The sequence below is a fragment of the Acanthamoeba castellanii genome, assembly GCF_000313135.1.
Source record: "Acanthamoeba castellanii str. Neff unplaced genomic scaffold scf7180000084758, whole genome shotgun sequence".
In the NCBI taxonomy this organism is placed as follows: Eukaryota; Discosea; order Longamoebia; family Acanthamoebidae; genus Acanthamoeba; species Acanthamoeba castellanii.
In genome coordinates this window covers 872,027-898,299 of record NW_004457380.1, presented here as the reverse complement: position 1 = coordinate 898,299, position 26,273 = coordinate 872,027, and the positions used below count along the sequence as shown (strand labels likewise).

At 58.2% G+C, this 26,273-nt stretch overlaps 6 protein-coding genes and 1 pseudogene across 6 annotated transcripts in view; 4 read left to right on the top strand and 3 right to left on the bottom strand.

The window, feature by feature from the left end:
• ACA1_220210 (uncharacterized protein) overlaps positions 1-58 on the top strand; it is a gene marked incomplete at both ends in the record, with an annotated part of 1,233 nt that extends 1,175 nt beyond the window's left edge. The window contains one exon of the mRNA XM_004337247.1: positions 25-58. Within this exon, the coding sequence (XP_004337295.1) occupies positions 25-58 (34 nt within the window). The remainder of the gene's footprint in view (positions 1-24) is intronic.
• Positions 21-3,832, bottom strand: ACA1_220200 (uncharacterized protein; the record flags this gene model as incomplete). Its single annotated transcript, XM_004337246.1, has 17 exons — positions 21-36; positions 112-467; positions 605-681; positions 800-883; positions 958-1,051; positions 1,117-1,286; positions 1,345-1,714; positions 1,799-1,870; positions 1,937-2,110; positions 2,181-2,252; positions 2,330-2,416; positions 2,487-2,624; positions 2,699-2,775; positions 2,846-3,065; positions 3,135-3,315; positions 3,387-3,626; positions 3,729-3,832. The coding sequence occupies 17 exons, from the start codon at positions 3,830-3,832 to the stop codon at positions 21-23; spliced, it is 2,532 nt and encodes an 843-aa protein (XP_004337294.1).
• A 215-nt stretch (positions 3,833-4,047) lies between these two features.
• On the top strand, positions 4,048-6,977 carry ACA1_220190 (tubulin tyrosine ligaselike family, member 12, putative; the record flags this gene model as incomplete). Its single annotated transcript, XM_004337245.1, has 13 exons — positions 4,048-4,164; positions 4,287-4,444; positions 4,527-4,630; positions 4,698-4,805; positions 4,904-4,987; positions 5,071-5,476; positions 5,560-5,631; positions 5,733-5,900; positions 5,988-6,079; positions 6,148-6,245; positions 6,337-6,408; positions 6,506-6,707; positions 6,799-6,977. The coding sequence occupies 13 exons, from the start codon at positions 4,048-4,050 to the stop codon at positions 6,975-6,977; spliced, it is 1,860 nt and encodes a 619-aa protein (XP_004337293.1).
• Positions 6,978-7,871: 894 nt separating this feature from the next.
• Positions 7,872-14,172, top strand: ACA1_220180 (uncharacterized protein; the record flags this gene model as incomplete). The annotated part of the gene is given in 19 exon segments (XM_004337244.1): positions 7,872-8,266; positions 8,744-8,886; positions 8,977-9,087; positions 9,171-9,329; positions 9,553-9,717; positions 9,840-9,983; positions 10,106-10,167; positions 10,181-10,258; positions 10,383-10,506; positions 10,649-10,764; positions 10,869-11,059; positions 11,149-11,212; positions 11,387-11,493; positions 11,604-12,188; positions 12,331-12,529; positions 12,600-12,718; positions 12,843-12,994; positions 13,087-13,154; positions 13,264-14,172. The coding sequence occupies 19 exon segments, from the start codon at positions 7,872-7,874 to the stop codon at positions 14,170-14,172; spliced, it is 3,891 nt and encodes a 1,296-aa protein (XP_004337292.1).
• A 120-nt stretch (positions 14,173-14,292) lies between these two features.
• Positions 14,293-17,274, bottom strand: ACA1_220170 (RSL1D1 protein; the record flags this gene model as incomplete). Its single annotated transcript, XM_004337243.1, is given in 6 exon segments — positions 14,293-16,134; positions 16,153-16,195; positions 16,303-16,395; positions 16,504-16,652; positions 16,737-16,848; positions 17,060-17,274. 6 exon segments carry the CDS (start codon positions 17,272-17,274, stop codon positions 14,293-14,295), a joined length of 2,454 nt encoding a protein of 817 aa, XP_004337291.1.
• Positions 17,275-17,839: 565 nt separating this feature from the next.
• On the top strand, positions 17,840-22,468 carry ACA1_220160 (Hypothetical protein; the record flags this gene model as incomplete). Its single annotated transcript, XM_004337242.1, has 20 exons — positions 17,840-18,269; positions 18,396-18,493; positions 18,615-18,675; positions 18,773-18,889; positions 19,003-19,061; positions 19,141-19,308; positions 19,408-19,528; positions 19,635-19,792; positions 19,898-19,955; positions 20,135-20,273; positions 20,378-20,461; positions 20,643-20,736; positions 20,818-20,905; positions 21,060-21,144; positions 21,266-21,382; positions 21,552-21,642; positions 21,716-21,802; positions 21,916-22,002; positions 22,113-22,235; positions 22,298-22,468. The coding sequence occupies 20 exons, from the start codon at positions 17,840-17,842 to the stop codon at positions 22,466-22,468; spliced, it is 2,436 nt and encodes an 811-aa protein (XP_004337290.1).
• A 1,160-nt stretch (positions 22,469-23,628) lies between these two features.
• On the bottom strand, positions 23,629-25,903 carry ACA1_220150 (annotated as a pseudogene).
• Between the last annotated feature and the right edge of the window lie 370 nt (positions 25,904-26,273).

The window sequence follows — 26,273 nt, the reverse complement described above, 5'->3', positions numbered from 1 at the left end:
GGTCCTTGATCGAATGCTCATCAGTGGCCGGCAGCCCTGGAGTGTGCGAGGTTGGTGAGCCAAGAGACGTTCGAGTTGTACGTAAGAACGCGAGGCGGTGGTGCTACGTACCACTCGGCGAACCACTTGCCCATGGCCTCGCCGTCGTTGGCGAGCCAGCGGGCGTTGGAACGGATCTTCTCCACCGACTGCTTGACGGCACGCTCGGCGGCGGGGGCCTTGTTGACGGCGAAGAAGGCCTCCACCTCCTTGGCCTTCTCCTCGGTGGTGAAGTCGGCGGAGGTGGTCTGCACCAGGCGCGACAGCAGGAAGCCGCCGTCGTAGCGGGTGAACAGCTCGGTCCACTTCTCCTGCACGAACTTCCACGCCAGCTCCCTGCCCTTGGGGTTGGCGGCAACGCCGGCGATGACGAACACGGTGTCCTGCGACCGCACCTCGGAGCCCATGGCGAACTCGAGCGTCTTTTGCTGTTGTTTTGGGTTGAATGAGCACATGCCAACTGGTCTTGAGCTGATGTCGTGTCGTGTAGGTCGTGTGTGCGTCATGTGTGTCGTGTCAATTGCTGTGGCGGGCAGTACCAGAAGCTTGGGGTCGCTAGAGGCACCGAGGGCGCGCATGCAGCGCTCCTTCTCCTCGTGAAGGTCGGTCTCCCGGAAGATTCGGAGCACGGACTCGTACACGCTGTCGTCGCCCTCAGGGGCGTTGGCCAGACAAATCCTGAACACGCGCGACGAAAGGCACTGGTCAGCTGGGCAGGCGGTGTGGGGACAAAGGAAGTCGGCGTACCTGTAGACAGCACCCCTCATGTCCGCGTGGAGCGAGGAGCGATCGTCGAGGAACTTGGCGAACCTCTTCTGGGCCTCGGCAATCGTGGCAGCATGACCTACTCAGTGCATTTTAAGGCGTGAGCAAAGCAACGAAAAGAGTGGCTTTAATGGCGTTGAAGCGCGTCGGTACCGTATTTGCCAGCGGCGCCCAGCACGAGGGTCCTCAACAGGGAGATGAGGTGGCCCTCGCCTTCCTTGGCGTCCCAACCAACCTTGTTGACGATCTGTAAAGGCACGATCACTATGGTGAGGCCAACGATTGCAGCAAGGGCTCGATTTGTATGCGTACGTTCTCATAGAGCGAGGCGGCATAGCGGGTGAAGCTGGGGTAATAGTCCGTGGCGGACACGACAGTGGCGAGATCACCGATGTTAGCGGACAGATCGCTGTAGACAGTGTAGTTCTCCTCGTTCTTGAAGGCGCTCAGCAGGCTCAGCACGTGGGTGGTCGGCAGCATGCCTACACAAAACAGGTTAGTGTTGACGATTGGGTGCTGTGGCATCTAATGGACAGGTACCGGCTCTGGCAAGGGCAAAGGCGTCGCCCTGAATGCCAAGCCTGTCGGCGGGAGGCAGCTCCAGGGACTCGATGGGCGCGCGGAGCCTGTTGAGGAGCTCGTCGGTGTACCTCACTCGGTAGAAGCCGGTGACGCCAGGGTTGAACTTGATCCACTCGTTCTTGTCAGCCTTAACGGTGACGGTGGAGGTCTTGTCCTTGATGATCTGCTGCACGGTGCCGTGCGGGGTGGCGACGCCGATGGGCACCCACCAGATGGTGGTGATGCTCGAGTCCTCGCCGGTCGAAAGGAAACGGCTCTGCGTCACCTCAAGGGTGGTCTCGGCGTCCTTCGACTCCTTCTCGCTCACGAACAGCACAGGGTAGCCGTCCTGCGCACGACAGCCAGTCCCACACAAGCGTGTTAGCTACTGGCCACACGCACAGCGCGAGGGGTTTCTTCTAGGCAAGGGTACCTGCTTCGTCCAGTGATCCATCAGCTCCTTCACGGGCTTGCCAGAGGTCTCGCTAAGAGCGGCCCACAGATCCTAGACGTCTTGTTATCAGCGACCTTACCAGTGGAAACCGAGAGGATGGCACAGCTGGGTGGGTACCTCAGTGAGAGCGTTGGCATACTTGTGCCTGTTGAGGTAGATGTTGAGGCCCTTCTTGAAGACGTCGTTGCCGAGGAACGAGGCCAACATCCTGACGATGGAGCAACCCTTGCTGTACGAGATGATGTCGAAAATCTCATCAATCTCGGCAGCGTCGGCAACCTCAACCTCGACCTGTTGTTGGTTGTGAGATGTCGGCACACTGTGACACACTTCATGCCATTCAGTAGAGAGACGCGCGTACGGGGTGAGTGCTCTTGAGGCAATCGAGACCGAAGGCACGACCAAGATCGGAGAAGACGAACTGCGTCCAGATCTGCGCCGGGGAGCCCCAATTACGTTCCCAGTGTGAGCGTTCTCGAACTGCGTCGTTTTGGGCGGAGAGGAACGTACGTCCCACTCGGGGAAGCAGTGATCAACGGCCAGGTACTCGATCCACGAAGCGAAGCCCTCATTGAGCCACAGGTGAGTCCACCATTCCTGCAAGAGTGTTAGAAAGAGCCAAGTTGAGAGTGATGGTTTGGTACGTGGTGGCTGAGTGGCTACGCACCATGGTAACCAGGTTGCCGAACCACTGGTGAGCCAGCTCGTGGCCGACGACCAGGGCCACCCACTGCTTCGACGCAGCAGAAGAGTTGACGGGGTCGACCAACACTGCGGTTTCCCTGTAGGTCACCAGACCCCAGTTCTAAAGTCCGAGAGCATGCTCCGGTCAGTGCCCGCGACCTTTGCGAGCAGGACGGCAATCAGTGGTCACCGTACCTCCATGGCGCCGGCAGCAAAGTCGGGGATGGCGATCAAGTCGGACTTGGGCAGCGGGTAGGGGATGCCGAAGTAATCTGGCAGGAGGAAACAAACATCAGCGTCATGGATGCGCAAGTGTGATGTCTGGGTCTGCAAACACCATACCGTCGTAGAACGGGAGGGTCTTGACGGCGACCTGGAGCGCGAAGAGGCCCTGCTCGCTCTTACCGAGCGGCGTGTACACGCGCACCACGACGCCGTTGCTGGTCTTGTCCTCCACGTAGTCGAACTCGCCCACAACGAAGGCCAGGAGGTAGGTGGACATGATGGGCGTCTCGTCGAAGGTCACAGTCTTGAGGTCAGCGTCCTTGTTCGTCTCCGACACCTACCAGGGGAGCGTTTAGGTCAACGGTCGTTGTGCGCGCAAAGGCTCTTTATGTAGAGTGCTACGCACCACCGGCATGTTGGACAGGGCGGTGAGGGCCTTAGGGACAACGAGGGTCACCACGAAGGTGGCCTTGATGGCAGGCTCGTCCCAGCAGGGAAGAGCCCTTCTGGCATCAGTCGGCTCGAACTGGGTCACGCCCATGTAGACCTCTTCCTTCTGCGCATTGGTGTACTTGCTGCGGTAGAACCTGCATGCATGCGCGCGCCATCCAAGTGAGGTCAGGGGTTGCTGCAACGAACGCGTAGACGGAAGTGGTACCCCTTGAGCTTGTCGTTGAGGATGCCGGTAAAGGCGACCTTGAGCGTGGCGGCACCGACGGGCAGGGTCTGGTCGAACGTGAAAGTAGCGGTCTCGCGCTTCTCGTCGTAGTCGATCTTGGTCGCGGTGAGGGCCTTGTCGCCCGCCTTGAACTCGACGCTGCTGATCTTGAGTTCGATCGAGTTGAGCACGATCTCAGTGGTTTCCTTGAGCACCTCGATAGTCACCTCTTCCTCACCACTATGCGACGAATGCACCATTAATTTAATGTTATTGTTTCGACATTCAGCACTCGGGCCAGTGCTACAAAGAGATCGAGTTGCACACGGCCGGGGATCGTACCTGAAGGTGAAGTTCTTGAGGTCGGGCTGCAGGGTGATGTTGTACTTGGACGGCTTGACGGTGGTCGGCAGAACAACTCTCTCCTTGTGCGTGGCCTGCTCCATATTGTGCTGCTTAGAGTGAATGTGCTAGTGGGGGATGGGACGTAGATGGGGTGCAGGTGATCAGTGCGCAAATCGAAACCCTCGCCAGCAAACATACACGAAGTCGTCAAAAAATGCACCAGCAACTTTCGGCCACTTTTCGTCTTGGCTGAAGAATGCTGGAATGCATTTTTATTGTTCGCAAAAAAAAAAACAGCGGATTTCATCGACGGAAGATGCAGAAGGAGGACTCTGCGGCGCCTGCCACCCAGCAGCCTACGACCTATGATCACTTCCTGCAGACTCACAGGTCACAGCTCGAAGGCGTCGGCCTTCCTGAATCTCTCTGGAAGGTAAAATCGTGTGCAATCTCTTGGTAGATGGAGATTAATCTTCACAGCTCATCTAATCTTGATCCCCCGTTGTATTGCGCTGTTCGATGAGATTAACGATTCTCCGTCTCTTTGCCTCTCAGCGATTGTTCATCAAGCTCAAGGCGCAAATCTTCGATGCTGCCGACACCTTCGAGTTCGAGTACGACCCCAACACCACGACGACGGGCGTGGAGTACCGCGTCGTAACCAAGAAGGCCCTCCAGCCTCTCTCCGACGTCTTCGTCATCGACCATGCCTGGTACCCTTTCGTTTTTTGCTGCTGCCGGCAGGGCGCAGATGAGGAACGACGTCGTTGGGGCCTAACCGCTCTCGTTCTAAAGGACGACCACTGCCGACAAGGCACGTGAACAGCTGCGCACCATTCCCCATCTCCTCCAAAGGATGGTTCGGCTCACCGGTGTGGACGACGAAGCCGACGTCACCGGTATCGCCCACACCGAGTAATCGCAGTGGTTTCTTGCACGTTGCTCATCACCTTCTCCTTTATGTAGACGAGGAAAAGAAGAAGGTGCTGGTGGATAAGGTCTGGCGAGCGATGTGGCGCTTCAACCATACCTACACGGTCAACACTGCCACAGGCGATCAGATGACCATGTGGTGTACGTACCTGCCACCTCCCCGCAACTGTTTTGGCCCTGGCTCTTGATTCACTGATCTCTCTCTGTTGTCGTTGATCACGTCGTGCCATGAACATCAGACGTGATGGACGAAGCTGGCTCCTGGATCACCCACAGCGACGAGCCCAATTTCATGGTCAAGCCCATCTTTTGGCTCTACGCAGGTAGGCATTGCCTTCGGTACCCTCGTCCGAGCACTTTCTTCGATATCATGCTGACATCGACTGGTTGTCGTGGGCGCCGCTAGGCATCGCGTATACCCTGATGTGGCCCATCAAGCCACTCGCCGAGGAGGAGGCGGTGACTAGAGATTTCCTCCTGGGCGTGACGCAGCAGAGGCGCGAGCGATTCATCGCTTTCTTCGACGATGACCGGCGGGAAGTGCTGGCACAGCTGATCGAAGAGGAGCACGCCGAGGCCACGAAGAACCAACAGCCGCAGCAGCACCAGCAGGGGGTCCAAGCGTCAGAGGCGAAGAAAGAGGGAGACGACGCCCCCGCGAGCCAAGCGACAAAGGCCAAAGGCAAGGCCAAGCTCCCGCTGAAGCTGTTCACCCCCTACAAGCTGGTTCGTGCCCACCTGACCCGAAAGGAGTTCATCATCGAGGACAACATCAACCTGGCCAACATCTGGTGGCTCTACGATCGCATCAAGTACTCCACGCCTCTCCTTGCACAACGCCAACTTTGTTCGCGCGCAGCACCACTTACTTCTGCCCATCCTTCTATTTTATCAGGGACTTTGCTGAGCTGAAGAACACCGACCCCGCGCAGCAGCCCGTCTATGTCAACCAGTTCCCCAACGACGCGTACCGACGTCCCCCCAAGCATTGTTCACCTCGTGAGCCGTGGTGTGTACATGATCAACCACCAACCGCTAAGCGCGCGTACGATCAATCTCGGCTACTAGGTGCATCACGGTGAAGGATCTGCTGGCCGAGACCGTCAGGGGAGTGCTGGGCGAAGTGCCATGGCTGCCGCTGACCTACAACCTGGAGACCCAGCTGGCAGCATTCATCGCCGATTTCCACGGCCGCCAGGAGAAGAACGAGGACAACGTGTGGATCGTCAAGCCCTGGTACGGCTCCTGCCGTCAGCTGACTTCTCGCTGGCCATTCCCCTTTGGCCAAACGACCGGCCAACCACTCGTAATGTGTCGTCACAGGAACCTGACGAGGGCTATGGGCCACCTGGTCACGGATGACATCGGGGCCATCGTGAGGCACATCGAAGTCGGCCCACGAGTCGCGCAGAAGTGTACGAGCTAATCGCTCCTCTGTACCGCATGGCGCCTGCTGACGTATGTGTGCCCTGCGTGCGTGCAGACATCTCACGACCTTTCCTGGTCGACCAAAAGAAGTTTGATATGCGCTTCCTCGTGCTCGTGAAGTCAATTGAGCCGCTCGAAATCTATCTCTACAACGTACACCTTCCTCTTTCTGTCGAGTAAAGGGTCAGTGCGCACGCATGCGGCCCAACACGCAGTTACTGACGTACGTTGTATCTCTACTCAGGTGTTCTACCTTCGCTGTGCCAATGTGCCCTATTCCCTGGAGGACTTCGAAAACTACCAGAAGCACTTCACCGTACGCCCGCCTGCTTCAAACGAATGGGGCCTGTCGACTGACCGCTTTCCGTGCTTGCACTTGTTCGTGCACGCCTGCCTTGCTACGGCAACGACAGATCATGAACTACATCGAAGGGGCCGAGCTGAAGCAGATCCCCGACACCGAGTTCATTCCCGAGTACAACAGGCAGATGCCCCACGCCACCTGGCAGGAGGCCGTGCAGCCCAAGATCCACCAGCTCGTCCTTCAGGTCTTCCAAGCCGCCAAGGCCACCAAGAATGGCATCCGCCACCTCCCCAACTGCCGCGCCATCTACGGTACGGCTCCAGTGGTTGTCGATCTTGTGAGTGCGTGCGTCAACTCAAGGGCTCTGGTTCAAATCTCTTCTTCTCGCTGCCTACCACGCAGGCCTCGACCTAATGGTGGACGCCGATGGTCAGCCGCTGCTGCTCGAGGTCAATTACAACCCCGACACGACGAAGATCTGCAAGTGGTCGCCCTCCTTCTGGAACGACGCGCTGGCCGTGCTCTTCCTCGACGAGGACAAGTGGCGGGACGCCGGCGCCAAGGTCACCAGGCTCAGCTAAACCTCGAACGCCTGTCCCCCTTTCCACACTCGCAACAACACCAACAACCAGCTTGACCCTACCGGTTTATGATCAGAAGTGGCACGGTGGTGCCGATGGATGAGGAATTGTGATGATCCCTGGCCCCTGTGCGGAAGGTGCCGTGAATGGACCTCCGGCTCTTTAGCTTCTCTTCTTTCAGAAGTGGTGGAAAGCAAACAGAAACCAACGCGACCAAGGGGCACGCTATGCAGACGTGGCCGCGTAACATAGGGCCGGGCTTGAGCACGGTCGGTTCCCCAGTTCTTTCGCTTCGGTTTCACCACACTTGATTCCTAAACAAAGGGCGAGGCGCCGGCAGCGGGCAGCGCAGAGCGTTCATTCACCCCAAATTTCGCTCCGCCACACGCTCGCCTAATACTAGGCCCGACCGAAGCGGAAGAAGAAACGAACCGAGAGAGAGGGGAGAACGCCAAAAGAGAGCGACAACGCGAAAGGGGACGTGAGGTGAGGTTGTGAGTGTGAGTCCAGAAGCAAGCGATACACAAGTAAGCGAAAGAGAGAGCGAGGGAGTTGTGGAACGACGACGGCGAGGGAAGCGAAAAGACGATCGGCTGATTTTTTTTTAAACTATTCAAGACGACGCCGATCCTTCCTTCTCTCTTTATTTAAAATTCTTCATCTTTATTCTTTTGGCCTCCTCTTCATCACAATCATCCAGCTTCGATCCTCGAGGTTCGATTTTCGATTTTAGTTTGATTTAATTAAATTCAGAGAAAATTGAATCCACAGCCAGCAACGACTCGGGGCGCGACCGGGTAACACACGACGGCGAGAGTGAACTAGAAGCGAAGCCGACACACTACTGTTCTGCGCACGCCGAGCGATTGATCGACGACGCGAGCCACCAACATCATGTCGATGAACGGAAATGGACCTCGCAAGCGACCACCTCCCGCGCAGCAGCGGGACACCATCAAGCCGTGGCTGGACGGCAAGCAGCCGACGCTCAAGATCGCCGACGTCTACTACGTCATCTCCACAAAATGGCTGAAGCAATGGAAGGCCTACGTGTCCTTCGATGAAGAGACCACCACACCTGCAGCAGCGGACGAAGGAGGAGGAGATGGCGCGGCGGAAGGGACCGGCGAACAGCCGCGGAAGCCGCCCAACTCCATCGACAACAGCGTCCTGCTCAAGGACCCGGGCTTCAAGTCCAAGGGCAACGAGCCCGTCATAAAGACCAAGGCCATCGAGGGCGTCGATTTCATTCTCATCCCACAGAAGCCCTGGGCCTACCTCTACAAATGGTACACCACCTGCTTTTGTTTTTGTTTCCATTTTATTATGTTTTTATATTACTTTTATATTACTTATGCGCCGTGGTTTTATGGTATTTATTTATTTATTGTTATTTTTTTATCTGTATTATTTTGTGTTGAATCATTGTTGGAGCCGATCGGTAGTGGGCTTGGCCTGGAGAATTGTTGTTTTGTGCTGTTTTGGGTTTGTTGCGGGGCACCGCCACATTCTTCAGAACCCTGTACAACTCGATGGTGATAGTGGTGGCGGTGACTGTTTGACTTTAAATATCCCCTCCTCCCTCCCTGGCTCTTTTGAGCGACACGGATTGCTTGTGTCACCTCCGTTCATGTGCTGATCACGTTTTTTTTTCTTCGTTCCCGGCTCTTTGTTGATTCACCATCACCCCTACCATCATCACCACCACCACCACCCCTCTGACCTCTTCTTCGTTCTTCTTCGTTCTTCGACGCTTGGCGGCACAGGTACGGTGGTGGGCCAGAGCTGGCTCGCGAGGTGATCGGGGACGGGAAGGAGGGCAGGGCGCTGAAGGTCGAAGTGTTCCCTCTCGCCCTGACCTTCAAGAACACCAACACCGAGGGCCAGATCAACCCCTTCTCCGCCATCGGTTCGCCTTCGTTCTTTCTTTCTTTCTCTCTTTCTTCTCTTTCCTCTCCCTGAGCAATGTTCGCTCACCGCACCGCGTGCTCGGATGCAGAGGTGGTGGTGAGCAAGAAGGCGACTGTGGGGTACCTCAAGTCGCTCGTGTGCCGCAAGATGGAACTCGACTCCGCCCACACGCGAGTCTGGAACTATGTCAAGAATACAGGTACACCGCACTCAATGTTCTTATATCAACATATTTATATATTTAAAAAACATTGAGATTGATTGACATATCTTGAATTGCAGGCAAATTGATCAAGGAAGAGAATGTGACGCTGGAGGAGGCCAAACTGGTGGACGGCCAGAGCCTGCTCATCGAAGTGCGGCTGGACGACGGCTCGTGGCCGCGCGACGGCATCAAGAAGCGAAAGAGCAGCGGCAGCGTCAAGGACAAACTTGCCGACGGTAACCCACCTCGTGTCTTGATCTTGCGTGCGTGTGCACGCCATGAAGCAAGACTCACTCACTCACTCTATGGCCCCTTAGGAAGGCGCGGTAGCACCCAAATGCTGTCCTCCACCCTGAACAACATGAAAGCGCTACTGGGTAGGTCATCATCATCCGTCGTCTTCGTTCTTCGTCTTCGTTCTTTCGTGACGCATCTTCCTCGTGCGTTGGTTCAATGCAGGCATCGCGGACGAGCACCAACCGAGGAAATACCAGTCGGGCAGCCATCGGCCAGTGGGCAGCGGCGGCGGCAGCGGCGGGAGCAGCGGCGGCTACGGCGGGTCGAGCGGCGACGTCAAGGCCCGGCCCGGCACCTCCAAGGGCGTGTGCGGCCTCGTCAACCTCGGTACCCGCCCACTCCCACACAGCACGCTCCCCACATCGTCGCCAGCCAGCTTGAGCTCACCGCGTGCACCTCGCATCGTGTTGCGTGTTGCCTGTCGTGTCTCGCCTGTGCGTGATCACCAGGGAACACGTGTTTTCTGAACTCGGCGATCCAGTGCCTGAGCAACACGGTTGCGCTGACCGAATTTTTCCTGTCCGACGCCTACAAGGCCGACATCAACAAGTCCAACCCGCTCGGCATGAAGGGCCAGCTCGCCGAATGCTACGGTACCGTACCCGCGTCCGCCGCTCACTGCTGACGTCAGCAGCCCACACTGTCTATACACTTACGCGCGTGTGTGCATGTGTGTGTATGTGTGTGTATCGACAATGAAGGTGCGCTGTTGAAGCGGGTGTGGTCGGGCGACTTCTCGGCCGTGGCACCGCGCAACCTCAAACGCTGCATCGGCAAGTACGCGCCGCAGTTCAACGGCTTCTCCCAGCACGACGCCCAGGAATTTCTCGCATTCCTTCTCGATGGCCTTCACGAGGACCTCAACCGAGTACGCCGTCCGCCCGTCCGCACGTGCATGTCGTGTTGTGTGCGTGTGTGTTGTGTGTTGTGTGTCACCTCCATCCGGCGAACGGCTGCCTCACATTCCTCGTGGCACGGGTGGTGTCGACCAGGTTTTGAACAAGCCCTACGTGGAGATCAAGGAGAGCGACGGCCGAGCGGACGAGGAGGTGAGCAGGGAGGCCTGGGAGTGCCACCTCAAGCGAAACCGATCCGTCATCGTCGACCTCTTCCAGGGTCAGCTCAAAAGGTAAGCACACGCACCAATCACACGCACGCACGCACACGCACCCATCGCACACGCACGTAAGAGGTGGCATGGACTGAATCGAGTATGGTGTCGCGCGTGTGTGGCCGCAGCACGGTGATGTGTCCGGAGCCGAAGTGTGGAAAGGTGAGCATCACGTTCGACCCTTCATGTACATTTCCCTCCCCATGCCTCCCGAGAGCGATCGCCTCATCGACATCATCCTCATCCCCAACGAACCACACCGGGTACCGCGTCTCTTTCTGTGTCATGTGTCGTGTCGTGTCGTGTCGTGTCGTGTGTGCGCACGCGCAAAATATTTTGCTGATTGGTAGTCGTCGACGTACAACAGAAGCCAGTCATGTACAGCATCAAGTGCGCGAAGTCGGCGCGCGTCCAAATTTTGAAGGAGAAGCTCGAGGAGTATTCGGGCCTCAGCCGGCGCAAGATCTCCATGGTCGACATCGAGGACCACTACATCCACGGCTTCATCCCCGACGCGCGCTCCGTCGCCACCTTCCGCACCAACGCCACTGCCTTTGCGTGCGCACCACCACCGCCAACGCTCCATTGCATGACTAACATTCCAGGCACATAGCTCACATACCTCGACGTCGCGTTTGCGACTACAGATTCGAGACCGTGGGTCCCGTGGATCCCAAGCAAGCGCTGCGAGTGCAGATCCTCCACCGACGGGTCAACCCGGCGTTCCTCAACTCGCCCAAGGCCTCTGATCGTACGCGCGCCTCCCGCTTCCACACACACACACACACACACACACACGGCCACGCGACACGCACACCGAACGCAACTGACACTGTGTTGTGTGTCGTGTGCGTTTGATTGCGGTGCGCAGCGGCAGTGAATCAGCGGAAGATCCCGCGGCAGGCGTTCGGCATGCCGTTCGTGATGTATCTGTCGACCAAGCGCACCACCGCGCGACAGCTCTACACCATGGTCTGGCATCGCCTCTCCCGGTTCATGAAGCGCGACATATCACGACCGCGCGGCAGTACGTGTTAAACACACACACACACACACACACACCACACACACACGCGCTTACGCTCGGTTCAGCAGAGGAGAGCTTTGCCGAGTCCAACGGCGTTGGCGGTCACACTGGCGAGGACGGCCCGCACGCTGCGCTCAAGGACACCGCGGCGAAGTCGGACGACGACAAACCGTCGACGCCGGAGAACGGCGTCAACGGCCAATCGGGCGAGAAGAAGAATGGAGGCGACGACGCCTCGACGAAGACGAAAAAGAACGAAGACGACAGCGAAGCCGACACGGCGTCGTCGTCGGCGGAGCGGCACAAGGCCAAGGAGGTCCAGCTCACCGACACGGAGAGCGGTAGCATGAGCGGCGAGAGCTTCACCAGCAAAGAGAAGGAGGAGTCCAAGGAGAGCCGCGAGCGCGACAGCGTCGATAGCAAGTCGAGCAGCGTCACGGCCGCCACGGCCGCCACCTCCAACGGCGCCAGGCCGACCACCACCACCGCCAGCAGCAGCAGCAGCAGCCGGACGTCGGCGTCGAGTTCGGCGGCGGCCGCGCAGTCCTACGAGCCGTTCGACTGGCCGCCGCAGCTGGACTTCACGCTCGACTGGGCCCAGCTGCCCTTCCGCCTCTCCTACGTCTCCCAGAACGGCAGCTCCTGCGGCAAATGCTCCAGGTACCTGCCCCCCCCCATTGCCAGCCTAGCACTACGTGCCGAGGTCTCATCTTCTTTTTCCTCGCGTGTATGTGTGTGCGTGTCGTGTGTGCCGTGTGTCGTGTGTGCGTGTGCGTGTCGTGTCGTGTGTGTGATATGACAGTAGCTGCACGGGATGTCCGATCAAGCCGGACGACGAGCCGCTCAAGTTCAAGCAGGTCAACCTGCCCACCATCGCTGTCGATTGGGACCCCAAGCTCCTGCGCGAGTTCCTGTCCATCGAAAAGGCCGAGGCAAGTCTCCTCCCTCCCTCCCGCCTTCATTTCTTTTCTCCCAAGTCGAGCGCGTCGCTCATGTCTGCCGTGTGTGTCGTGTCGTGTCGTGTCATGCGTTGTGTGTCGTGTTATGCGCTGTGTGTGTGCGGATGTACAGGAGATTGAGGACCATGAGAGCGTGGTCACCAACAAGAAACAGGCCAAGAGGCGTCTGTGCCTGGACGACTGCTTCCGCCTGTTTTGCATGAACGAACAGCTGGGCGAAAACGACCAATGGTAACCCCAAGCCCTCCCCATCAACCAATCATCCCTCAGCCCATCGCTGACATGCAACAACGACAATCGCACACGCACACGCACCACCGCACACGACGCACGACATACGACTGTTGCATGATAGGTATTGCCCCAAGTGCAAGGACTTCCGGCAGGCGCGAAAGAAGTTTGAGCTCTGGCAGATGCCGCAGACGTTGGTGATCCACCTGAAGCGGTTCCAGTACACCCGGTTCTCGCGCGACAAAATCATCACCTTCTGCGACTTCCCCCTCACCGGTACACACCGCACACCCACGCGCACGCACACACAACCGCACACACCGCACACACTGCACACGACGCTAATATTCGATGGTGATGTGGGCCAGGGCTGGATCTGTCGGAGTACGTACAGAACTGCACGCAGAGCCCCATCTACGACCTCTACGCCGTCGCGGTACGCTGGCGCTGTCAGCGCTTCTTTTAAGATGGCTGGCTGCTGACGTTCTTTTTCTTTTTCTTTTCTTTTCTTTCTCTTTTGTTGGGTTGGGTTGGACCACCACCAGAACCATCAGGGCGGGCTGGGCGGCGGCCACTACACGGCCTTCGGGCTGAACGCGCGGGACAACCGGTGGTACCACTTCAACGACGGGTCGACGACGGCCGTGTCCGACGACGCCGTACGCACGTCGGCGGCCTACGTCCTGTTCTACAAGCTGCGCGAGGGCAACGACCACCACCAGGCGGCGCCGGCGGCCAAGAAGGGCAAAAAGGAGAGCGGCAAGGGCAAGGAGAAGGGTAAGGCGGCTGCTGACGTCAGCACGCCGAGCGAGGCCGAGGCGGCGGCTACCAAGGGCAAGGGCAAGGAGATTGACGGCAAGGACGACGACGACGGCAAAGCGCAAGTCAAAAAGAACGAAGACGACGATAACACGAACGCGACAACGACCAGCGATGCCACGAGCAGTGACAGCGCGGCGTTCGTGGGCGGCAAGGAGAAGAACGCGAGCCGGACGGTGAGCGTCGAGAGCATCGCCGTGGTCGATGAACTACAACAGCAGCAGCACGACGACAACCGCCACGGCAGCACCAGCAGCCAGGGCACCAGGACCAAGAAGAAGAAGACGAACGGCACCAGCAGCAAGAGGAAGAACAGCGTCGCGTCTGTGGATACCAACGGCACCGGCGGCGGCGAGCTCAGCAGCAGCCGCAGCCGCAGCAGCACGGGCGGCGGCCGAGGTAGGAGCAGCACGAGCAGCAACAACGGCGTCGGCGGCGGCCTGGGCTCGTCACCGTCGAAGACCATCAACGGCGGCGTGTCGTCTTCGTCATCGACGTCGCTCGATAGCAGCAGCAGCACGAGCAGCAAGAAAACGAAGAAGCTCAAGAAGGAGAAGAAGGAAAAGAAAGAGAAGAAGGAAAAGAAGGAGAAGAAGAAGGAGACGTCGTCGCGAAAAGAGAAGATGGCCGTCTAACCCACTCCACTTGCGTAATAAACAAAATAATAGTTTTCAACTCTCGCAACAACCACGAACGCCAGGCGACAAGTTCTTTTTCTTTTGCCTCCTACTAGTCTTCCCACAGCACCATCACGCTCAAGCCTGGGCCTTGGTCGGGGTGGCCTTCTTCTTGGGGCTCTTCTTGCCGGCGGAGGGCGTGGTGGCAGCTGGACTCTTGGCGGGCGTCGAGGCAGCGGCGGCGGCGGCGGGGCTCTTGGCGGGCGTGGCGGCCTTCTTGTTGCCCTTCTTCGATGGGGTCGTGGCCGCGGAAGCAGGCGTGGCGGGCGTCGAGGCAGCGGCAGCGGCGGCGGCGGGGCTCTTGGCGGGCGTGGCGGCCTTCTTGTTGCCCTTCTTGCCGGCAGTCGGCGTGGTGGGCGTGGCCGGGGCGGCAGGCGTGGCGGCCTCCTTGGTGGGCGTGGACTTCTGCTTCTTGGTGGGCGTCACCTTGGTCGTGGCCTCGGGCGTGGCGGGCGTGGTGGTCTCCTCGGTCGCCTTTCGCTTCTTGGGCGTCACCTTGGTCGCCTCGGGCGTCGCGGCAGGAGCGGCAGCGGCAGCAGGGCTGGCGGCGGCCTTCTTGTTGCCCTTCTTGCCAGAGGGAGTGGTGGGCGTGGCCGGGGCGGCCGAGGCAGGGGCCGGGCTCTTGGCGGGCGTAGTGGCCGGGCTGGCGGCGGCCTTCGTGTTGCCCTTCTTGCCGGTGGGCGTGGTGGCCGTGGCAGTAGCAGTGGGCGTAGCCGGGGTCGCGGCAGGGCTGGCGGCGGCCTTCTTGTTGCCCTTCTTGCCGGAGGGCGTGGTGGGCGTGGCCGGGGTCGCGGCAGCAGGCGTGGCAGGGGCGGCCGGGCTGGCGGCGGCCTTCTTGTTGCCCTTCTTGCCGGTGGGCGTGGTGGCCGTGGCAGTAGCAGTGGGCGTGGCCGGGGTCGCGGCAGGGCTGGCGGCGGCCTTCTTACCCTTCTTGCCGGTCGGCGTGGTCGTTGTGGCAGCGGCCGGGGCTGGGCTCTTGGCGGGCGTAGTGGCCGGGCTGGCAGCGGCCTTCTTGTTGCCCTTCTTGCCGGTGGGCGTGGTGGGCGTGGTGGCCGTGGCCGGGGTCGCGGCAGCAGGGCTGGCGGCGCCCTTCTTGCCCTTCTTGCCGGTGGGCGTGGTGGGCGTGGCCGGAGCGGCCGCAGCGGGGGCAGCCTCAGCGGCCTTGTTGGGGGTGGCGGGTCCCTTCTTCCGCGGGCTCTTCTTGCCAGCGGCGGGCGCGGGGCTCTTGGCAGCGGTATCGGCGGCGTGCTTCAGCGCCAGGCTGTCCTTGGGCAGCTCCGCGGCGGCGGCAGCGGCATCTTCGGCGGCGTGGGCAGCGCTCTGCTTGCCCTTCGTGGTGCGGCTCTTCTTCGCCGCGGGGCTCTGAGCCGGCTTCGCGGCGCCGTTCTCTGCCTTCGTGGCCTCACCGTTGGCGGCCGGCGTCGTCACGGCCTCGACCTGCTTTCGCTTCTTGGTCGGCGTCGTCGTTGCCGTTGCCGTCGCCGCCTTCTTCTTCTGCCCAGCCGCGGCCTTGGTGTTCTTCTTGGCCTTGGCGGCCTTGGGCTTCTGCGTGGCGGTGGTGGTCGTGGTGGTCGTCGTCTGCTGGTCGGGGTGCAGCTTGCGCAGCCGCTTGGCGTCGGCCTTCTGCTTGCGCTCCTCCTCGAGGTCCTCCTCGAACTTGAACTCCCCCTCGTCCTCCTCGGCCTCGCTGTCGACCAGATCGGCCTCGGCGATGAGCTGCTCGAGCTCCATCTCCTTCTGCTTCTCGGCCTCGCGCCGGTCAGACACCTTCTTGGCCTTCTTGGCCGCCACGGCCTCGGCGTCGCGCAGCTCCGGCAGCGAGTTGTAGATGGGCAGCGCCACGCTCTCGGTGGTCTTCATGCTGACCGCCTGGACGTTGGCCCACTTCTTCTTGGTCATGGTGGCCACGGCCTCCAGCACCTTCATCGTGTTGGCCACGATCTGCTCGGGGGTGAAGCTCGTCAGGCCCACCTTCACGTTGCTGTCGCGTCGCCAAAGGAGAGGAGTCAGCTCGAGCACATCACGGGCGCGACGGATGGTGGTCCGTGTGTGTGTGTGTGTGTGTGTGTGTGGTCGTGAAGACGCTACCAAGTGGAGCCGGTGAAGAAGATGTAAGTGGAGTCGCGAGCGCGCGCGACCTCGCTGCCGATGTTCTTCTTGAGGTTGACGGCGATCGGGATCCTGCACAACAACAACAACAACAAGCAAGCAAGCAAGCAAGCAAGAGATGGTCAGAAGACGGTCATTGCGCAGAGTCGGAGAAAGAAGGAGGACGGAAGAGCAACGCACTTCTTTCGGGAGAAGAACTCCTTGCCGAGGTACTTGGACAACATGGGGATGATGGAGTCGTCGGCCAAGAACATGCTGTAGCTCTGGGCCAGTTTTCGCTTGGCCTCGAAGGTCTTGTAGTTCTTACGCAGGTGCCTGAACCCGATGATCTGGTGGAGCACCAAGGACGCGTCAGACATTAGAATTGATTAAAATGTAAAAGAAAAAAACGTGTAGAATGAAAGATGATGAACCTTCTCGACGTTGGGTGCGGCGGCCTTGAGGAACTTCTCCTTGAATTCTCGCTGGGGATCCTTGGTGAACACGCAGATCTCGGCGTTGGCGTTCAGAGTGTGAGGAAGGCGACTGCAGGCGGCGGGTTAGCACACAATCTCAGCAACAGATCATTATATGTATGCATCTGTTTGCCCGCAATTCGACCAACGGTGATGAAACGGAAGGGTATACATAGGAGAGGCGCGATGATTGTTGTTTCATAATAGCACAAACGACGATAAATGCGAATAATTTGAGAAAATCAGGGCGATTAAGAAAAATGAAAGCAAATTTCGCGTACATGGCGAGCGGCTTGAGGAGAGGGCCGGTTCTGTGCTTGCCAACGACCTTTGGCTTGGGAAGCTTCTTCCAGGTAATGATGAGGGACAGGGTCTCATCCTCCTCGATCAGATCCTTGGCCTTGGCCTCCTTCGCCTTGATGGCCTGGTCGTTCTCGTAGTGCGTAAGCAGGGCCTGCACGGCGCGTTGAACCTGATCCTTTGCCACCGTCGCCATCTTCTTACTTCTCTTCCAATGAACGAATCGACAAATTGAAAATGCCGAATCTCTCTCCGATCCCAATCTCTCCGGAGAGGCGAGAAAGTAACGGTGGGAAAGGACAAGGAAATCACCTGTCCGGAAATTTCCCGGCACGAATACACCCGAAGAGAAACTGGGAACTATGTGTAAGGAACTGGATGGGCAGGGGAGAGGAGCTTGTCAAGTGCATGCTCCTCCTGTGGCTTGACGGTCTATGTCAAAACCACAACTTGAGCAAAAGGACAGATGGAGGCTTGATTCTCTTGATTCCCTTCCTGTCCTGGCAGGAAGATGGGGACACCTTGGGCAAACTCCAAACCTCAGAATACAAGACAAGGCAGCTACGGTGCACACCTTGTGAATGAGTGTGCCCAACTTGAATCGCTCCGCCAACCAAGAAACCGGAAGTTTGTTCTGTCTTTCGGGGGCCGACAATAAGAAAGAAGCAACACCTTCGCCTTTACCCGATTCGGCGGAGGCAACACAAACAACTCTTGAGGCAACTGGTCGTGTGCACTACTTCTTGCGAGCGGCTGAGGAGATGGATAAGCGAGACGGACAGCCACCCGAGCCTGGAGGGGAGGACCGCACGCAGCAGCAGCAAGAGGACGGGCAGACGACACAGCCACCGCCGGTGAGCGCCGCGGGTGGCGCAGCTGCTTCGCCTGCGGCGTCGAGGCGCTGGTCGTCGTCTTCTTCATCTTCGGTTGTTCCGGTGGGGCGCAGAAAGCGGTCAACGCCCAGGCACCGGCCCTACGAAGCGGAAGATGACGATGAGCTCACAACAACGGAGATTGAGGTCGAAGAAGAGCTGGACGACAGCGACTACAGCGATCGATATGAGGAAGAAGATGATGAGGAGAATGGGAAGCGCAGGTCAAGGAGATTGCTGGGCAGCAGCACGTCGAGTATCGACCTCAACAGCTCGGGCGAGGGCAAGACGTTGCGGAATCGCAAGGTGAGCTTCCAAGGTACCCAGCACTCTTCCCAATTGTTTCATCTCAACAAGAGATTGGGAGATTAAAATTAAATGCAAAAGGCAATACTCATTTTAATTCATCTATTCAATTATTATTAATTCACATTATGTGCTGCAGCTACGCCCCGGGGCCGCTACTCGGGCGAGTCCCGGCGCTCCGGCTCCTCGTTCGACCACAGGCGTTCCTCGTGGGACTCGTGCGACGAAGAGCGCCTGGTACGCTCGCCTGCAGGCTCCTCGCCCTGTCCGTGTTGCCCCTTCGCTCACACGCACACACCATTGGGTGCACAAGGAGGTGGGTAGCGCCTTCCTCTTCAGCAACAGGCCCTGGCGGCAGTCGTTCCACTACAAGCCGTCGGCCACCTTCACGGAGGATCAGCCTCGACCAGCCGACAATGGTGCGTGTGCGGTTGTGGGTGTGTGTGTGTGTGTGCTTGTGTGTGCGTGCGAGTGCATTGGATGGGGCTACTGTGCTGACCAGCACGCGCAATCTAGAATCGATGGTGAGTGTCGGCAACGTGTTGTGGGTCGTGTTCTTCGGCTGGATCCTCTACATTGGCTATGCTCTCGCTGCGCTTGTCATGTGCATCACCATCGCCGGCATCCCCTATGGTACAATCCACACGCGTGTGCACATGCCACACCGCACACACGTGCACGCGCACGCATCACCACATGTACACGCACACGCGCGCCAGCCCGATCCTCACCCTACACAACCGCAGGTCGACTCTGCTGGAAACTGAAGGACTACTACCTCTGGCCCTTTGGCAAGTACATCGTTGTACGGCATCTTTCCATTAATACACACACACACACCCCCCACACACTCACGCACTCGTGTGCGCCACACAACGTGACAGAAACGCCCCGGCGGGCGCCCGATGGTCGGGTGGCTGGAGACCTTCTCTGTCGCCGACCTGTTCGGCCGGTGCTTCGGCGGCAAGACCAAGGCGCCAGGCAAGGACGGCGACGCCCCCGTGCCCATCCTCGAAGCCGAGGAAAACCCCAAGCAGCGACTGTCCATCGAGGTAACGATTTATTTTATTTTGTTTGGTATTTATTATATTTGTTTTATGACAACTATTATTTTTAATACATTAATTATGTTGTTTATTTTGATGTGGCAGGACCAAAAGATTGGCCTGCTGAGCGGCCGAAAGCCGATCAATCAGGACCCGGGCAGCGAGCAACCGAAGAAGAGGCGCTCCGTCCGCTCCTACGCCATGTACATCATCTGGCTTTGCACCGGTACCGACGCCCTCCTCCTCGCTTCGTCGTCTTCTTTCTTCGTCGCGTCTTCTTTCTTCGTCGTCGTTATCGTTCGCTGTTGTGAATTAATGTCGTACGCCACCAGGCGGCTTGATCGTGAACGTACTGCACTGCATCGTGTTCGCGATGTGTTGGATGTCGGTGGTGTTGATCCCGGCGGCCAAGGTCATGAGCACCGGCATCTGGCTCAACGTGCAGCACCCCAAGAACGTCCGCATCTACCGCAGTGCCCCCGCGGGCGAGGTACCTCTCTCCAAACTACCAACGGCCAAAGACCCCTCCACGACCCACGACTCGCATTGCTAACAACCCACCTATATGTGGACAGATCTGCTGTGCACCTACCAGGCGCTCAACGTCAACTACTACCAGTACAGCGTCTTCGGGCTCAACGTCATTCTCGTCAGTATCCTTTTCCCGCCTTCTTGTGTTGTGATGTGTTGTATTGTGTTGTGCGCACGTGTGTGTGTGTGTGTGTGTGCGAGAGAGAGAGAGAGAGAGAGCGCGTGCGTGTGAGCGCGTTGTCTGTGTGGCCATGGATTTTTATGTGATGTACGTCTCCTTGATCGAGAACCTTCACGTAAGACATGCTGCCGTTCGTGGCTATCACGCTCGTGCTGGGCTATGCGCCGCTGCCCTTCCACCCCAACCCGATCGTGCTCTTCGTCACCTCGCTCTTTTCCATCACCCCCGTGGCCTACTACATCGGCATGGCGGTCGCCAGGTTCACAGCCTCCTCTTTTTTATATCCCGCGTGTGTGCGCGTGCGTGTGCGTGCGGTCAGTGTTATTCGACACTGACGCACGACCAACGTTCTCCTCGACACAGCATCGCGGCCCGTACCAACTATGCCATCGGTGCCATGCTTAACGCCATCTTTGGCGTCTCTATCGAGATCATCCTCTACAGCGTGTACGTCGTGTGTGTGTCGTGTGTCGTGTGTGTGCGCGCGCGTGTGCGTACGTGCGTGTGTTGTGTGCGTACGTGCGTGTGTCGTGTGCGTACGTGCGTGTCGTGTGTGTGTGTGTGTCGTGTGTGTCGTGTGTGTAACGAACGCGAGCAAGTCTCATTTACGGGGCGTGGGCGGCACCAGGGCGATCTGGCAGGGCGGTCTGCTGGAACTGGTGCGTGCCGGCTGCATCGGCTCGCTGCTGGGCGACCTGCTGCTCCTGCCCGGCTTGTCCATGGTACGTACGCCCCATCCCTCCGCCCACGCGACGCCCCACGCGCGACTACTCACTCCCTCTCGGCGCCTCCGCGCATCTCAGATATTCGGCGGCATCAAGTACAAGGAACAGCGGTTCAGTCCCACCGTGGCCGGCGTGTCGTCCGTGCTGCTCATCATCTCCATCATCGGTACCTTACACTCCCATTTTATTTTATATTAATATTATTATTTGTTTACATAATTATTGATTATTATTAATTATTCTTTTGCAATCACTCGTCTTGGCTGTGTCACTCGAGAACTCACGGTGTCGTGCGTGCGTGTGTGTCGTGCGGCGCATAGGCATTTTCACGCCGACGATGTTCTGGGAGGTGAATGGTGGCTACGAGTTCGCGTGCAACAACTGCACCGCCGTCTCCACCAACTCGTACGTTTTACGCGCGCCACTCGAGCCTGGCTGGTGGGCGAGGCCTGCTGTTTGTTTTGTTTTTGGGCTCACCGTTGCCCCCGTCGCTCACTGTGGTCCCATTCCTGATTGCGCGCGGCAGGACCAACATGGCGTGCACTGGCTGCCTGGCGGGCAAGATCGAGTACAAGGACAACCAGCGCTTCCAGGACAAGGGCGAGCCGCTCATCTACTGTGTCGCCGCCATCCTTCCCTTTGCGTAGCGCCCCCTTTTTGCTCTCACTTTCATCATTGCTTGTTATTTATTTATGTATTTATTTATACTATTTTTATTTGTTGTGTGTTATATTAGGAAATTATTTAATTACTAACATTAATTTATTGGCATTTTATTGGCTCCTCATTTTGTTGTTGCTTCGCGTGCGTAGGTACCTGGTGGGCCTGCTGTTCACCCTAAAAACCCACTCGCACCTGTTTGAGAACCCCGAAGAGGAGGAGGGCGAGGGCGGCGGACACGAGGTACCCGATGCCTGGTCGCACACGCACACGCACACCATGCACACGCACCTAACACGAAGGACTGATACGCCAGGGACCCGAGTGGCCGGTGTGGAAGGCCGTCGTCGTGCTGCTCATCTCCATCACCCTCTTCTCCCTCATCGCCGAGGAAATGATCAAGGTACGACCTCGTGTCCCCCCCCCCTCCCCCAACGTCTTTCCCTTGCGATAACGCTGACGCGAGCACCGTCTTTGCTTGCTGTGGGGCGGTACAATGAAACCCCCCCATACAAGGCCATCGAACCAACGCTGGACGCGATCGGCATCGAGCAGGCCTTCGCCGGCGCCACGGTCATGGCGCTGGTGCCCTCCTCCGCCGAGGTACGTGGCCCGTCATCGTAGAGAGCCTCTCCTTTGGTCCATTTCACTATTTTTTTACCTCACACGACACGACACGACACGACACGACCACGACACGACCACGAACGCAGTATGTGAACGCGATCACGTTCGCCATGCACAACAACGTGGCGCTTTCGCTTGAAATCGGGTCCTCGTCAGCCGTCCAGATCTGCTTGTTGATGCTTCCCGTTCTCGTGGGCTGGTCGGCCATTGTACGTGACTCCTCCCCTCCCCCCGCTCGATTCCGCGTCTCACCACCACCCCCTGTGAGCAGGTGGACCACGATGTGTCGATCCTCATGTTCCCCATGTTCATGGTGTTTGCGATCATCTTCGCCGTCATCATCGTCAACTACCTGTCAATTGAGGGCAAGGCCAACTACTTCAAGGGATGCGCCCTGGTCATCGTCTACATCCTCTTCATCGTTGGGCTCTTCTTCCAATGACCACGCCACCAAGGGCGCACGTAGACACCAGAGCGGCAAATACAAAGCCTTATTTATTCACCTATTAATTTATTTATCAAAAATCAATTATTATTATTTTGATCAAAAAAGAGACAATGTTGTTGCTCAAATAAGGGCAGTCTTGCTTTGTTTGTCGTGTCTGTTTTCTTCTTATGTTTTTCTGGCCTTGGCAGACTGGCTGGGATCGATGTATGTCCCAGAAGTGCTCTGGTACCCTCCCCCCCCCCCCGAATAACGTGTCCATGGCGGGGTGGCTGATGGAAGTGTAATTGGCAGGGGTGGGAACAGGCCAAGGCGCCCTCCTGGCCGGCGTGGTCATTTTGACATCGTTGCTGCTGTTCGCGTGGGCCTAAGTGACGGCTTGGGAGGGCCTGGCGGAGACGACCGAAGGGTCCTGCTCACGGCCCGAAGGCCCACCCGAAGAGGCTGCCCTGGCAGCGCTGCTCGCAGAGGAGCGAGCGCACCAACGACGAGTTTTGCACAGGCGCCAGGCCTACCACGCCCACCTGCTGACCCAGCATGAGCTGTACCTGTTTCGTCCCACCTGGTACGACCTCCCACCTCACTAGTGACCCACTAACTAGCCCACACCCACGCTCACCCTCTTCTCGGCTGTAGGACGTGTCCTTCCATTGAGCTCCTCGGCGCTGGAGCGACAGGGTGGGCCAGATCCTGATGGAGGTCCACTGGGTCAACGACCGCGGGCTGATCGTGCCCGTGGTGCAGGCCCTTGAGGACCAGGGCTTCCGCATCTTCTCCAACGAGGCCAACGTCCTTGGCGTGACCGAGGCACGCTTCTTTCCTCCCCACCACCATTCATCCTGTAGACTCGCCCTTCCTCTTCTTTTTCTTCTTCTTCTTCTCCTTCTTCACTCACAACACACAACACACAACACGACACAACAACAATCATCAGTGCGGGTGGGTGAGCAACCACCGAGCAGACCTGCTGCTGCGTGAAGCTGAACAGACGCAGAGAAAATAAGAACTGACACCCATGCGCGGGGGGGGGGTAAGGTGTGATCTTTACAACAAACAAGAGGCAGAGGAGGAGGCGGCGGCACGAAACAAACGACCACAGTCACAGCGCTGGTAGCGTGTGGGTGGTGTGTCCATCTGGGTTGGTCATCAACGGCCTCTCAGATACGGAACTCGTAGGATCCGGCCTTGGTCATGTAGCGCACCCACTTCACCGTCTGGTAGGGCGTCTTTTCATACACCTGTGTGTCGTGTCGTTGGTCGTGTCGTTGGTCGTGTCGTGTCGTGTCGTGCGTCGTATGTCGCGTTGTGTTTCCGCGGAAACGTTCGTGGCCGTGAGTGGATTTGGGGGGAGCTCTTGAAGGGAAGGAAGTGGTCGCACCTTGAGGAAGCGAACGTCAAAGCCCGACGAGGTGAACATGGGCACTTGGAACTGCATCGCAATCGGCGGTCGGTTGGACCATCCCTTCTTCTGTTTCACACGAACGCCCAACGCCGGCCATTTAACTCTCAACGTCGCGAGTACCCCGCGCGTGTTGTGCCGTGTGGTGTGTGCCGTGTCGTATGACGTGTGTCGTGTGTTGTGTGTGCGTGTGTTGCGTGTGTCGTGAGCCTACCTCGAGAGATACGGACTGCGCGAGCTTCATCTCACCGGAGAGACCGAACTCGGCGCCGCCCGGGAAGCGCTTGATCTTCCAGATGACGGCCTCGAGTTCGGGCTTGTAGAAGGCCTTGCCCGCCGTGACCCTCAGCCGGCAGGTGGCCGTGTTCTTCGGGGTGGGGATCTTGATGATCACGTGCTGCCCGAACAGATTGGGCGCAAAGTTGGCCTTCACCGTCACCTTGATCTCCACGCGCGTCGAGCCCGCCTCGTTGATGGCCGACAGCACGCGGAAGGGCAGGTGCGGATTCTCCGTCGTGCGGTACCTGTCGACGACGACGACAGCTTGTCAGCGCTGGCGACGATGGTGACGATGGCGACGGTGGTGGTGATAAAAGAGCTTGAGGGGGGGGGGGGGGTGAAGGTACTTCATGAGCTCGAAGACGCCGTCGGGCGGAATGAAGGAGATGGTGCGGTCCGTGTCGAACTTGGTGAGCTTCACGCACTGGTGGAATGTGCAGTCGTCCAGCTCGATACCGTTCGACTCTTGCCCGGCCTATACAGCACCAGCAGGCCAACAAGAGCCGGTTCAGCCAAGGCCGACGGCGGTAGGACACACACAACACACACGGGCAGAGAATAAGAGGAGCGAGGCGGAGGGGGGGAGGCTTACGCCTTTTTGCCTCGCTGCTCCTTGGCCATGAGCAGCTTGTCGTTGAGACCGAACTTGCACTCGGGCATGCCCGACAGGAAGCTCTTCATGACCACCTGCCCGGCCACGTTGGCGTTCAGCACGTTACCTACGCACGCAACACACACACACCGTTTGCCGCCGCCCACCCGCGCGCCACAATCGTCAGCCGAAGAAAAGTCAACGCAGAACTCGAAACGCTGGGCGTTCGGCGCAGTGGCGGTGGTGCGCAGGGGAACTTGCCCTTGGCGGAGATGAGGAGGTTGACGGATTCGATGACGTCGATGAAGAGTTCGTTCTTGCGGTACTTTATGCCGGGCTGCCTCCAGGGGCAGGGTCCGGCGCCCGTCACCTGTACCGTGATCTTCCTGATCTTGTCGTCGTCGGCCGCCTGTGTGTGCGTGCGTGTGTGTGCGGTGTGTGCGGTGTGTGCGGTTTGTGTCACCATTAGTGCGCATACAAACGCTACTCAGGAGTGGGCACGAGTTGAGTTGTCAATCGTGTTGCTTGGAGGAGGCGAGAAGGCGTACAGCTACGGCGGCGAGCTTGTTCTTGTTCTTGGCCTGCGTGATGTAGAGCTTGAGGGCCTCGATGTCGCTGTTCTGCGGATGCCCATAGTCGATCACCTCTGTTCGCCGTCACCGCCACCCATGTGAGACACGACACCACACACACACACACACACGACACACACGCGCGACAGAGGGAGGGAAGAGCGAGAGGCACACCGTCCAAGAGCTCGTAGATGAGAACGAAGTTCTTACGGATGTGGTCTTCGTCGAACTTGCCGCCGAAGTAGGACCTGAAGATGAGGACCAGCTGGTTGAGGAGGGAGAAGACGAGAGCGCAGTCGACGTTCTGCTTCGTGGCGGCGAGCAGGTAGATGTCGCCGCTCCGCACGTGAAGCAGCGAGGTGCCGCTGATGCTGGAGATGGGCGAACGCACTTCCTTGGCGTTGATGACCTGCAGCCGAAACGTGTCCGCCACGCCACGACTGGAAGAGCGTCGTGAGCGAATGAAGAGAGGAGGAAGAGAGATTCGAAGGAGGTCGAGGAAGAGATGAGCCGTACCTTACGTCATCTCTGAAAAGGCGAGAGATTAGAACGTCGCCCCTCGAATTGAGCACAAATATGGCCGAAATCATGATGTAGCTCTATATATAATTACAAGGTACTTGGCTCTCAAGGGGGAACCGCTCGATGAGAAGGATGGGACGACGAATGAGTAGTAGCGCGCAGTGAGGCGGCTTCACTTCCTCGCTCAATTCGTTGCTTCCAGGCGATTGCCAGACAAACAAATAAAAGGTCGGTAAAATAGACCAAAAATGGGGTAAAAGAAAATCAAAGCATCTCACATCTTTTTTTTGTCTGGCCAACATCAGCTTGCCAAAGAGAGAAGGAAAGAGCGCGAGAAGATAAAGAAGATGGATGTGGTTATTTTGTTTTTTATTGTTTGAGGTCTGTGTATGTGTCGCCGTGCTTGCTGGTCGAGACAAAAATGGGGGCGGCAGCAGG